We start from the raw sequence: 13630 nt of genomic DNA on the forward strand, positions 1-13630 counted from the left end.
TCTGACAGTGAAAATTGACTGCTACAAGTAGAGTCTTATTTGTCAGGTTTTAAATTTTTTTTTAAACCTTTTCTCTTTTGATTCAACCTTTCCCTCTCTACCAATTTGACATTGAATTTACACCTTGGATTCTGCACTATTAATTTCCCAATCCCTCAATCTGATAATTGTGTATCACAACCTGCTTGCCCTGAACATTCGGGTCCCAGATGCCCCGTTTCCTTCACTGTTGTTGTCAGTTCACACTTACAACCTGCCACACAAACATTTTACAACCTAAACATTCAAAGGTAAGTCATACCACCTGCTACAGCAAAAGTTGGCGTAATATCAGTTGCTACCTTTTAATTCACCAAATGACTCCCGTATTTGAGGGGAACCGTATGGGATCTTCTAATTTCCCCTATTGCCTCCTGCACGTCACATCTCAATATTCTGATGAAAGGTCATCAACCTGAAACATTAACTCTGCTTCTCTCTCCACAGATACTGCCTGATTTACTGACTGCTTCCAGCATTTTCCATTTTTATTTCATTGGCATTGCCTTTAAACTAGCCAAGAGGGCGCATTTGTTAGCTACCGCCTCAGATTTGCCTTCTACCAATGCTTGCTTTCCACTTAGCACATCCGCACAATGATACAATAATACGCAATCAGGAGAAACTGGGAGGATAGACAAGGAAATCAATTCTGTTGGTACTTTAATGCATTGCACCAATGCTTCAACCTATAAATACAAATATAGGAAATACACACTTTATTAAAAAAAAATTAATTTAATGTCATAATGCAGCAGGTATGGGAATGATCAGGAGTTGCAAAAGTTAATACAGGATATTGATACACCTATAGAATGCCATCATAGCTAGTGCCATAATTAGTAACACTCCGCAGCAACGTTTACTGGAAAATAACAGCATTACAATTGCACATTTCTTCTGAATTTACTACTTCAAATATATCAACCTAAAATATATTTATGGATGATAGATACAGTTTACATACTGCTTCAAATAATACAAGCACATGTAGTTCATGTAATTAGTATTTACTGCAATATACTGAGTATAACAATTTGCATGAATGTTTAAAATTTACATTATTACAGTTAAAAGTGCAGATTTTGTGTTCTACATATAGGTTTATTCAGGTCTGTATTGAAAAACATTTGTAGTTGCAAACAAGACATGGAACAGGGCTATTAAATTTTACTGACCAAATGTAGTCACATTTGAATATCCCAGTATTTAGTCAGCTGTACTCTACTGTACACATCATTGCTTCACTATGGTCAACATTAATCTTAATGCATGAGACCATCATTTCTAAATTCTTCAATTTATACACGTAGGAATATGATTTACTACATTTCCTTAAAGCAGCGACCTAAGGAACAAAAACATTTCAACGGGTATTTTCACCGCTACACAATACAAATAAGGAGTTCAATAAATGGTAAATTGTTAAATGCATATTTTTAAACATCAGCTTGAAGCTCTACCTTCAGCTTACTTTTTATTATAGGGCTCAAATGCACATCTAGACCTTGTTAGCATTATGATTCTCAAAAACAATTTGTTTTACTAGCTGAAATCAAAGTGAGAACAATTGGAATTTAATCCCAAATAATTAAACTGATGCCAAGACTATGGGTGCTGAATTTTGGTAGCAAAAAGCTTTAGTAACTGGAATGACGACTACCAAAGGCTGACAGGTCTGCTAGCATTCTCGTCTGCTAGCGTAGGCAGCAAAGATCGAACTCAAACTCAGTTCCATTGGACGGTGTTAAGGTTTTAATGCACCAATTCAGGCTGGTTTTCCACAAAGGGCAGAACACCACTAACATAGTAGGCAATGCCAAGAGATAACAGAGCGATGACAATAATGAGCAGCAGAACCCTCCAGAAGCCCAAATCATCCACAAACTCCTGCCAGGTAGATCGGAAGCTGGAAAGAACACCGTCTGTATTCTGGAGGTTCGGATTCAGGAGCGAGTGGCTCTCCATGGCACTTGTGGAAGAAAATAAAGTTTGCATATGGATCATTACTACAACTTCAGAATACAAAGTGATATGTTATTCATCAGCCTTCATTTGGATTACCATGAAGTAAAATGTTACATTTAGGATTCAAGAAGTTCTATTTAATGTCTTTTTAAATCAACTGAAAAAGACAAGAGAGCTGATTTTTGTAGATAGGTTCAAATTAGTTTTCTTGGCAAGCCACACACCAACTTTACCTGAGGGGCTGATGGTCTGTTTCCCAGCCTCTGATGGTGTTGTTCTGAGTCTCCTGCTCACTAGAAGATGCAAGAGAGTAGTTAGGGAACAACTCCCCCTCCTGTGGGGAAGCATCAATCCTTAACTCAGTATATTCCTATAATGTGCAACTGAGATCAGGGACTCCACAGTATGGAGGACATACAACCTACATACCGGATGCTGTGATGCTATGTATTGGTGGATATAGGAATGAAAATCTGAATAGATTAAACTCAGACCTTGGAGGGTAAACAGAATAGTTTTTTTTTTGAAGTGATGTCTGTATCCTTTGTGAGCAAAGAGGATTGGGGGAAAAAAATTGAACTTCACAGCTTTCACTCTGTCTACCTGCCATAAAAAAACCACAGATCACTGCATTTTATGGCAAGATTCTGTGTAGTACCGAGTGTATTACAACTGAGCTCCATTCCTTTACATGATTTCCTTAACTATATAATAATTTCAGAAGCTTATTTTGCAATGTTCACATTGCCCTTAGGTTATCTTGAATATTTCAAAAATGAACTACAAAGGCCACAGTTTTAGTCAACAAATTCTATTGCTATACAACCTTTAAATAGCCCCTTCTTCCTCCTTACTATGCCTAAAGGTATTGATTTCTCACTGGGGTATGATTCTAGTATTTCTGTAAGCAACTGTTCTTCAGTTTGTAAGTCAAGACAGAGTACTGACTGGGCTACATAAGGGGGACAGCATAGAGTTTATGATGCCTTGTTTAACATCCACACCTTCATCCAGGGACAGTGAATGGCTGTCCAGAGCAGAACCCCTAGCCAATTTCCCCCTCACTACATAGGAACAGGAATAGGCCATTCAGCGCCTCGAGCCTGTTCTGCCATTCAATGAGATCATGGCTGATCTGCATGCTAACTCCATCCACCTGCCCTGGCTCCATATCCCTCATTATCCTTGGTTAGCAAAAGCCTATTGATCTCATTTTAAATTAATCGAGCTAGAATTTACTGCTTTTTGTGGGAGAGTTTTCCACTTCTAACACCCTTTGCGCGAAGAAGTGCTTCTGAACTTCTCGCCTGAATGGTCTGGCTCCAATTGTAAGGTTATGACCCCTTGTCCTGGGCTTCCCACCAGCATAAAAAAATCTCTCTACCCCATCAATTCCTTGCTAAATGCTGAAAATTGCAACTAAATTACTCCTTAACCTTCTATGTTCCTCTAACCCAAAACGGAAGCCGACTGTAGGATCTACCACAGCTCTGATCGTCCAACACAGTACTGATTAGGCATCAAAACTGGGACCTGCCTGCTAAGCATGGCTCATAGTGACTTATTGCTTTAATCAACTAAATCATTGACTAAGGAAGTTGCTCTACAAATTGTAACCGAAAGTGCCTCACTCTCTTGTATTTTTGAAACTGGTGTAAAAATTATCCCCAAATCATAATATGCAAAACAGAAACTGAGCAGCAAGTATGTTTTCCAAAGTCGCATAAACTGTGCACGTGCCTTACAGCAGATTTCTGTATTCAGTGGGGCCATCAGGTGAGTCAAGGAGATATGGCATTTCATGAGGGGCAGGGATTAGGGACTGGGGAGTGAGGCAGGGTTGGTGAAGGTCATGCCAACCAACTGAAAAGCAGTTTTGGCTAACATCTGGCAGAAGATCAGGAGTAGCTTCTATCATAACAAACCCTAGAAAACTATATAGTCAAGTTTGCAAGTTAAATTATTCATAGACTTTTAAGTCATTTAATCCGGTCTACTAAAAGAATGAACAGAAATAAGGTTCCCTTAGAACAATGCAACTCTCTCTAAAATCAAAAGCTAATTGTGTAAAAGTTTATATTCTAAACATTATACTAAAATAATTTCTAACTCACACCTTACAAAATTATCCTTACAGCTCAGATTTTCCTTATAATTTAATGTTTACCTCTCATTTTCCGCAGTCTGCATAATTTCTAGCTTAGAGTGAGTTCCACGGTTAAATCCTTTCACCTCTTGCTCCTCCAAGGACTCCAGCAACTTGATAGCATCTTTGTTTACTCCTCGACGTTTTGCCAACACAAGTGGGGTGGAACCATGATGGTTGCTTGAGTTGCAAAAAGAAAATAATAGTTCACATCCTTGCAAGAGGTCATCCTCAACAGTTTTCAGTAACTACTTTCAAACAATAAAACCCTGGTCACAACTACCAATGGATTTTCCTTTATAGATTTCCGAACAAGATGCCAAAAATCCATCCAGGCTTAATCTTGAGGACCAAAGAGAAAAACTAAATGTACATCCAAATTTAGTTCACGTCCACTGTACTAAAAAGCCTTTTTCACTGAAAAATATTAAAATGGTCCATGCAAAACTACCTAGTGCCACTGTGTATAAAAAACAGGAACTGTACCTAAAACATCAACCATCAGCTACAATATGAACCTTCCTGGATTTTCTGTTTTAGGCTCACCATTAAAGTGCTTTTCAATCAAACCAAATAAAGAACTTCTGTGTTTTTTTTTAATGAACATAGGCAATTGCAGTAAAGGGGTTTTGCCTCACTGCAGCCACCTGTAAGTATGGTGGAATTGTGTGAACTGACCGACTAGGGAAACGACTGCCATTTTTATTTTCAGATTCACACAGTTTCTAGCTACAAAACTGTCAAACATGCTAGATTTCAAGAAGTAGAAGTGCAGCCTCTAGGATGTTGACTGGAGCAATTCACACATGTTCAAGGCAAAGCAAAACTGTGGAATTTAATATTAGCAGGAACCCTGATGCAACTGTCAGAGATAATGGTTTGGTGATTTCCAAACAGAGAGCAAGCAATGATCAAGGGGAGCAAACACGTCTTCTATTGAACCTTTCCATGCAACAATTACAACCACAATATTTTAAGCATCGGTAGTTGATCCAGATTAACTATTCATATGAGATCAGTCAACATCTGTGGGTGAAAACAAACAGTCGCTATTTCAGCTCATACTCTTCTGAAAAATAGGAAATGGACAAGGGTACACAATTTAGCCTCGCAAGCAGAAGTTGGGTGGGTGGGGGCAGGAAACACACACAACCGACTGACGAACAAACTGAGGAAATCTAGATGGAACAATTCCTGGATGATGTAACAGATCACCTGTTGGCCATGGGTAGCAATCTCACCCAAGTCAGGTAGTTGTAGGTTTATATCCCACTCCAGAGACTTGGGCACAAATATCTAGGCTAACAACAGTGCAGTACCAGGAGAGTGCTGCACTGTTGGAGGTAGCATCTTTTGGAAGAGGTGCTGAACCAAGTCCCCGTCTGCCCTTTCAGATGGGCATGAACAATCCCATGGCACTGTGTCAAAGAACAGCAGGGAAGTTTTCCCCGGTGTCCTGGCCAATATTTATCGCTAAACAAATTTTAAAAGATTATCTGGTCATTATCTCATTGCAGTTTGTGGGACTTTACTGTGTGCAAATTGGCTGTCGCATTTCCTACATTTCAACAGTTACTACAATTCATTGGCTGTGAAGTGCTTTGGGACATTCTGAAGTTGTGAAAGGTGCTATATAAATGCAAGTTCTTCTTTCTTATCTAAGTGAAGTAACTGAAAGCAGAATTAAAGAAATGACAGACACTAAAGAAATAAAGGATGTGTGAACACCTAAGAGAGTGAGAGGCTTAGGACAAATACAAGAAATTGGGAGATTGAAAAAACTTGAAAATTAAAAAGATGCTGGCAAGGTCAGGTGGCGCCACATCTCCAAGAAGAGAAAGTCAACAGGGGAGAAGACTGAAACCCAGTCAGTACTGTGTTCTGACAAAAGTCACTGCACCTCACAAAAAGTTAAATAAAAACAAAGTGCCTGAAAATACTCAACAGGTCTGGTAGCATCAGTGGGGAGAGAAACAGAGTCAACATTTCAGGTCTGTGACCTTTCATCTGAACTGTCAAAAGTCAGAAACCTAATAGGGGGGTGGGGGGGGGGTAAGAGAACAACTAAAGGGAAGATGTGCAACAGGGCGGAGGGCTGGAGACATTAAATGACAGATGTCACAGAATAAAAGGCACAGGGAGTGCTAACAGTTGTAGTAAAGACGTAGCAGGAGTCCAGAGAGTGTTAACAGCAGAATAATAAACAGCTTGGTCCAAAAGCAAAAACATGAAAAACAGGCACATGGATAAAAAAATAAAATTTTATTTTTAAAAATATCAAAAAATGGCAGTCATGCTCTGAAGTTGTTGAACTCAATGTTGGGTCCAGAAGGCTGTACAGTGCCTAATCAGGAGATGAGGTGCTGTTCCTCAAACTTACCTTGAGCTTCACTGGAACACTGTAGCAGGCCAAGGACAGAAATGTGGGTGTGACGGCAGGGTGGTGAATTAAACTATATCACAAAATGTTAACTTGTCTTTCACAACGAAGCATCAAGAAATTCACCCATCACCAGGAACCACTGCTTATATTAAACTTTCTTAGGACAATAAGTAAGAGGCCATGGACAGAAAGATCAGAATGAGATTGGGAGAGGAGAGAGAGTTATGGTGGCAGGCCACAGGATACTTAGGCTCACACCTTTTTCCAGCTGTTCATTTCAGATTTCCAGCACTTTTCCTTTTCTTTAACTATTTCTGTCACTGGTATATGCTTTGCGTTGTCTAACACTAGATAGGCAATATAAATAACTCAGTATTAAATAACCGTAGGTGTTTGATAAAGGACTGCAAATTAACCCATCTACTGTTCCATAAAGGGTTAGTATAGTATAGTGCAAAGGACTACTGGGACAACCCAAAGTTTTCACAGCCAGTGAATTCCTAATGCAACTTAACATCTCAGCTAGAGGTGGCGTGGACTTAAACACACAAATGTATCAGCTAAACCCTTTCAGCAAGTAAATTTGCCTATTGTGTAATTTTGCCCAGCTCTGACAAAAGCTCCAAGCCTGAAGCATTACAGATGCTGACTGAGCTTCTGAGCATTTCCACCATCTTTTGTTTTAAATTTACACATTTTACCTACTTTGCTATGAAATAAAACTGCAAGGCTCCTCAACAACCTTAATAGAGCTGAACTTCTGTAACCGCAACAGGTCCATAGAGGAATTAATTCAGTTGCTACCCTAGATACCGTATGTACTGCAGCCAGATAGGGGGATGCCATTTCAAGCCTGGCAACCATGTTGAATTCTCCAAGAAAATCACAACATGCCTACTGATTCTAATAGCATGGTTGTCAACAAGTTAGATTAGATTAGATTAGAGATACAGCACTGAAACAGGCCCTTCGGCCCACCGAGTCTGTGCCGAACATCAACCACCCATTTATACTAATCCTACACTAATCCCATATTCCTACCAAACATCCCCACCTGTTCCTATATTTCCCTACCACCTACCTATACTAGTGACAATTTATAATGGCCAATTTACCTATCAACCTGCAAGTCTTTTGGCTTGTGGGAGGAAACCAGAGCACCTGGAGAAAACCCACGCAGACACAGGGAGAACTTGCAAACTCCACACAGGCAGTACTCGGAATCGAACCCGGGTCCCTGGAGCTGTGAGGCTGCGGTGCTAACCACTGCGCCGCCCTAAGTTGCTGCACACAATGGATTTGTTCCTGTTTATTTCTTAAAATGGCACAGTATTGCAGTTTCATAATTGTTGAAAGGGACTGTATTAGAACATGAACCACTTAGACCAGAATATATAAAGTCTCCGTGATTGAAACCACAGAGATTATGTACTAAAAATGGGATTGCAATGGGTAATGTAGGTGCAAAAACAGAATGGGAAGTGTAGCAAGATTTGTAACTTGAACTGAAAGCCAGAACTAGAGGGTATGATTGTGACAAAAAACAAATTTAGTCTCAGCAAGCTTGTTTATGTTTATTATTTTAATAGCTTTTGAGAAAGACAGTCATTCTGTCACAGCTTCTGACCTACAATTTGCTGACCTCTAATTCAACCAAGAATTTACCAACAGCTACATTTGCCTGAGTTCCCACTGGCAATACTTGGGGGATATGCCAGGTCAGGAAACAAGCATTACAAACCTACTCAAAACTAGATTCTCCCCTGATAGTTCTCAGGGGTAATTGTGCGCGTGTGTGTTCTATAGGTAAAAGACTGCTCCTTTCAAGTTTAAAATAGAGACAGTCTGCAAGAATACAGCAAGATTATTTTCATTCTTTATTACAAGATAGTTCCATTCCTTGGACCAAAGATAGTCTAAGATAGGGCAGTATCAGGAGGAAAAACCATGGAACAGAATGGCCCAAGTGACCAAGTCAAAAGCCTCCAAGAAGTCCAGGAGAATAAAGAGGCACAGTGCATCACAATCAGCGATATAGGATATTACACTCCGAGACAAACAGTGACATTGTTCATTCACAGGGAATCTGGAGTCGGAAGGAAAACGATACTCAAAAAGCTGTAACACAATGATAATTTTGACAAGCTGTAGCAGGAAAGTAAAATGGAGAAGCAACAAGCACAAATTGGGGTTGGAGTTAACCCAGGTCACGGATCTTTTGAATAGATTCCAAATAAAATAAATCAAAGCTGCATCGACTTTACAATGAGGCAAATAAAGATCTGACTAGAAACATGACTGAAGCATTATAGGATAACTACAAGCTGTGGGTAACTTTAATCAGGTGTTACTTTGTCAATCTTAATGCTGACAGCATCTTTGCTATTGTTAGAAGCACCTAGAGTAAAGCTGATGTCTGACAGAGTTCATTGCCAGAATACCTTGCTGTCTGGATTTAAAGCAGTCACACCATGTATTACAGATTTTTTCTAATACAATGGTCAAACAGCTCAAATTGATCTCTTAAATTAGTAAGTTCAACCTCGAGTCTGACCTCAAAAAACTGTGTGTACTAAATGTAAAAAAGCAAATATATAATAAACGTGCAACACCAGCTAGTCCCATATTATTTTCAGGTTGGAATTGAAGCTATACATAATAGCAGTGGTGCACATCATCAGCAAAGCTTCACAGAGCTTTGTATGTGTCCATGATACTCAGTTACAAATACCATGTTTACATGCAAATAGTTTCAAATTGCATTTTTTCTGCCGGCAAACAATTTAATCTTTAAAATGAAGGTGAACGAATTAGCAATAGTCTCCTCTTGCCCACCTCCCCCCCCCCCAGTAAGTCTCATTTAAAATCCTGCTCCCCACACATTTGCCAATGGTGCTCAGTAAACATCTGTTACCTCTGTTCTTATGGAACAAAAACACCCATTCTGCTCCTCCCAGAATTACCAAAGCCATAAACAAACTTCATAAGGGAATTATTGGTACAAGCTGCTACAGTGCCAACTTCAGCAAAACAATCGGATTGAGTTAAATTATCTTTTATTGCTACTGCCCTACCAAGTATATGGGACTGTTCTCTTTAAAGAGAAGGTTTAGAGGAGAATTGATGGAGGTGTTCAAAACCATAAGAGGTCTGGACACAGCAGATAAGAAAACACTGTTCCCGTTGGTGGAAGGGTCAAGAACCAGAGGATACTGATTTAAGGTGATTGGTAAAAGAACCAAAAAGGTGACATGAGGAATTTTTTTTTATGCGCGTGGATAGGATCTGGAATGCACTGCCTCAGACTGTGGTGGAGGCAGATTAAATCGTGGCTTTCAAAAGGGAATTAGATAATTATCTGAAGACAAAAAATTTGCAGGACTACAGGAAAAAGGGCAGGGAGTGGGACGAGTTGAATAGCTCAGAGAACCAGCATAGATCCAATGGGCCAAATGGCCTCCTTCTGTGCTGCAACCATTCTATGATTTGAAGACGTCATTCTGAATAACAAAATGTGGTCTGTTTGCGTGTGTAAACATTGGTATAAAACACAGACAGGACAGCTCGTATCTGCCTCAACAGTTCACTTTTAAACCTTGTAATTACATCTCGTGTGAAATGAGGCTGGGGTATGAAAGCTGTCAACAGTAGAGAATTTTTTAAAGGACGAAAGTACACTACAAAATGAACAGGAGTAAGACAAACCAACAGCTGCTCTTGCAAACAAGGATCCACCAAAACTGGGTTACCAACTAACCCAAAATCAAGCTGATCATGACTAAAGGGCTTATGAAAGGTCAATGAACTAATTAATAAAATAGATGAGTATTTGGTGGGATTTTTAAAATATTTTTAGCACATAATTAAGACATTTCTAGGCATACACTGGAATGAAATGTTGGCCTGCATCTCAAGGCAGCTGAATACAAACTAGTAGAAATTATGTGTCAGTTGTATAAAGCCTCTAGTTAAGACCGCATCTGGACTACCAGCTTCAATTCTGGGACCACACTTCAGGAAGATTCTATTACCCTGGGAGGGAATGCAGCACAGATTCACAAGAATGATGCCAGGGCCAAAAAAGGTTAAATAAGGGCAGGATGCATCAACTAGGTTTGCATTCCCTTGAGTATGGAAGAATAAGGGGTGATCTAACATGTTACAGATGAGTAAAGAGTCGATAGGGTAGATAGAGAGCAACTATTCCCTCTGGCAAATGTCCAGAAGACGATGGGCATAATCTAAAAGCTACACCATTCGGGGCAATGTCAGTAAGCACTTCTTCACACAAAGGGTAAAAGGAAATCTCTCAGTTGGGTCTAAGTTTAAGTCCCAGGGCAGAGCACAAAAATCAAGGCTAACACTCCAGCACAGTACTGAAAGTGCACTGAATGGATTGAATGGATGAAATTTTATATTAAAGTGCCATTTTCTTGCTTGGCTGGATGTAAAAGGTCCCATGGCAATATTTCAAAGAAGAGCAGGGGAGTTATCTCTCAATCAACATCACAAACAGATTATCTGGTCATTATCACATTGCTGTTTGTGGGAGTTTGCTGTGCGCATACTGGCTGCCACATTTCCTGCATTACGACAGTAAGTACTTCACTGGCTATAGAGCGCTGAGACGTCCAGTGATCGTAAAAGGCGCTTCATAAATGCAAGTCTTTCTTTTTCTACTGTCATGGTCCTGTAGTTTTTTTTTTCGGAATATGCGGTTTGCCTTTAAGGCTTGCAAGGGATCAGTATTGCGGCACAGTGGTTAGCACCGCAGCCTCACAGCTCCAGCGACCCAGGTTCAATTCTGGGTACTGCCTGTGTGGAGTTTGCAAGTTCTCCCTGTGTCTGCGTGGGTTTCCTCCCACAGCCAAAAGACTTGCAGGTTGATAGGTAAATTGGCCATTATAAATTGCCCCAGGTATAGGTAGGTGGTAGGGGAATATAGGGACAGGTGAGGATGTGGTAGGAATATGGGATTAGTGTAGGATTAGTATAAATGGGTGGTTAATGGTCGGCACAGACTCGGTGGGCCGAAGGGCCTGTTTCAGTGCTGTATCTCTAAATCTAAATAAATCTAAAATCTTAAGAACCAGCAAGCCTCAGGAGTTATAGGAAGGTGCATTTTCGTTGCCTTAGAAACAGCCATTTGGAAACTGTGAGGCAAAGGGTGCATTCTCGTTACCATAGATATAGCCACTGGGAGTGAGTCTCATGCGATACACTTGTTATTCAGTTTTGAACTGGCTTTTAGTTGAAGACAGTTTGTTCTAAGACACAACTGGTGTTGGCACTTGAGGAAAGAGCTCTAAATCATTTAAACTGAAGGAATAGGATCTTAGTCTGTTTAATTACCTCTCAAAATTCTTTAAAAAAAGTCAAGCCTAAACAGAGATCTCTGGTAATTTAAATTGAAGAAAGGAAAGTTAGACTGTGACAATCTTTTATCTCTCAAAAACTCTAAAGTCAGATTGATTCCATTCAAAGAGTTTGCAAGTTGTTAATTATTGAAATTCACTGGAGAAGGAAAGCAACATTCTGTGAGGACTTCAAGCAACATAGACTGTAAATTTGCAAGGACTCTAATTTTTTCTATTTTAAATGTTGTTTATATCTTCATAGTGTTTAAGAATTTAGTTCTTCTAACTAAAGAGTTAATTTGCTGATTTAAAGACACCTGGTTTGGTTAGCCTCATTCAGGGGTTAGTAGATGGTACAATTTGGCTGGGTCTTCCTTTAATTTGGAAAGTTTAAAACGATGTGTTAGGCAACCTGTGGAGCAACAGGATTGAATTATCAATGCATCTCTCCCACCGCAATCAGAATCGTACATTTTGATTGGGGGCTTTGACTGGGGCGGTCGGTGATAACACTACAAAAAAAGCGGCTGAGGCTGGGCGGGGAGATGGGGCAATTAACAAAAAGAGATGGATAGATCTTTGTTCAGCAAAGGTATGGAGGGTTAAGGTGAAGACAGAAATCAGCCATGATCTAACTGAATGGAGGAACAGGCTGAAGGGGCTCCTCCGGTTATGATCCACTGAGGCTCTGGCCAGTCCCATCCCCAAAGCCAGCGACATTATTAAGCCCCAAAAGCGGCCCCACACCCACCAGATGTCGATTTTGAGGCCGTTGGACACGAGGAACTGGATGGAGTCGACATGGCCGCAGAGGTGCAGGGCGGTGTTGCCCTGGTTGTCGGTGGCCAGCAGGTCGGCCCCGAACTTGTGCAGGAGGCGGCAGATGTCCACATTGCCCCGGGCGGCGGCTACATGCAGGCCGCTGCGGCCTCGGCCGTCACGGATGTTGGGGTCGAAGCCGCTCTCCAGCAGCCGTTTGGCGTAGGCGATATCGCCGTCGATGCAGGCTTGCAGCAGCGGTACGCCGGTCTGGCAGGAGTCATTGATAAACACATACGACATTGCGACTTCTCAGCTTTGTCCCTCTTTCCAGTCACCCCGCAACTACGCAGACTCAGAGGCTCAGCGCCAACTATGGCGAGAGCAAGAGATCAAAATTAATACATTCACCATCAATCAGCCCTTCCGCCTTTCTATTCAAAATTTACCAAGTGAGACGGGGATGGAAAACAGTCATTGACCCCATGAAAAGAAACAATTTATATTTTTCCATTCATAATTGCTTTATGGAACTTACTTATTTGGTCAATTAGCCTAATATCTTCTTATGTGGCTCAGTGTCATATAATTTTTGAAACATAATAGGCATCTAGAATTTGATAGGCAAAAAGTCAAAATTGCCTTATAACCATGTATAATATGCACCTACACTTTTGCAGTTCTGCTGTCAAAGTGACCCTTTACTGACAAAAGTAGTAAACAAACCTGACTAAACTCAAGAGTTTGATCCCAAATGAGCATAGAACGCTTTTGCATCTACATAAAGAGACAGTAAAAAAAAAAGTAAAACACCGTGGCTTACTTTACTTATATCTTTTAGTCAAAATTGTGCTCATTTCCCTATCTTTAACTTTCTCTTGTTTTATTTCACGGTGGAATGTACTTCATCAAAACGGCCAATCCAGCTGTGTCCATACCAGAAAGAAATTCATTAAAGTTTTCTTTTTTGCTCACCCT

General features: G+C 40.4%; 1 protein-coding gene across 2 annotated transcripts; it reads right to left on the bottom strand.

The window, feature by feature from the left end:
- Positions 1–757: 757 nt before the first annotated feature.
- Positions 758–13031, bottom strand: LOC137377505 (ankyrin repeat domain-containing protein 46). Of its 2 annotated transcripts, XM_068047172.1 has the most exons (4): positions 12645–13031; positions 4175–4333; positions 2241–2300; positions 758–2011 (listed from the first exon to the last, which is right to left on the bottom strand). In XM_068047172.1, the coding sequence occupies exons 1-4, from the start codon at positions 12953–12955 to the stop codon at positions 1795–1797; spliced, it is 747 nt and encodes a 248-aa protein (XP_067903273.1). In that variant the 5' UTR covers positions 12956–13031; the 3' UTR covers positions 758–1794. The 2 variants fall into 2 exon arrangements, with proteins under 2 accessions (XP_067903273.1, XP_067903274.1); XM_068047173.1 differs by lacking the exon at positions 2241–2300.
- Positions 13032–13630: the final 599 nt, after the last annotated feature.

The sequence above is a fragment of the Heterodontus francisci genome, chromosome 15 (assembly GCF_036365525.1).
Source record: "Heterodontus francisci isolate sHetFra1 chromosome 15, sHetFra1.hap1, whole genome shotgun sequence".
Lineage (NCBI taxonomy): Eukaryota > Metazoa > Chordata > Chondrichthyes > Heterodontiformes > Heterodontidae > Heterodontus > Heterodontus francisci.

Bases quoted from the DNA above. Each gene is read 5' to 3' on its own strand.
- LOC137377505 (XM_068047172.1), bottom strand. From the start codon at position 12,955: ATGTCGTATGTGTTTATCAATGACTCCTGCCAGACCGGCGTACCGCTG. The intron at 4,334-12,644 runs GTGGGTGTGGGG...TTGCAACTCAAG, and splicing joins GGCCTCAAAATCGACATCTG to CAACCATCATGGTTCCACCC. The intron at 2,301-4,174 runs GTAAACATTAAA...TGCATCTTCTAG, and splicing joins CAGACTGCGGAAAATGAGAG to TGAGCAGGAGACTCAGAACA.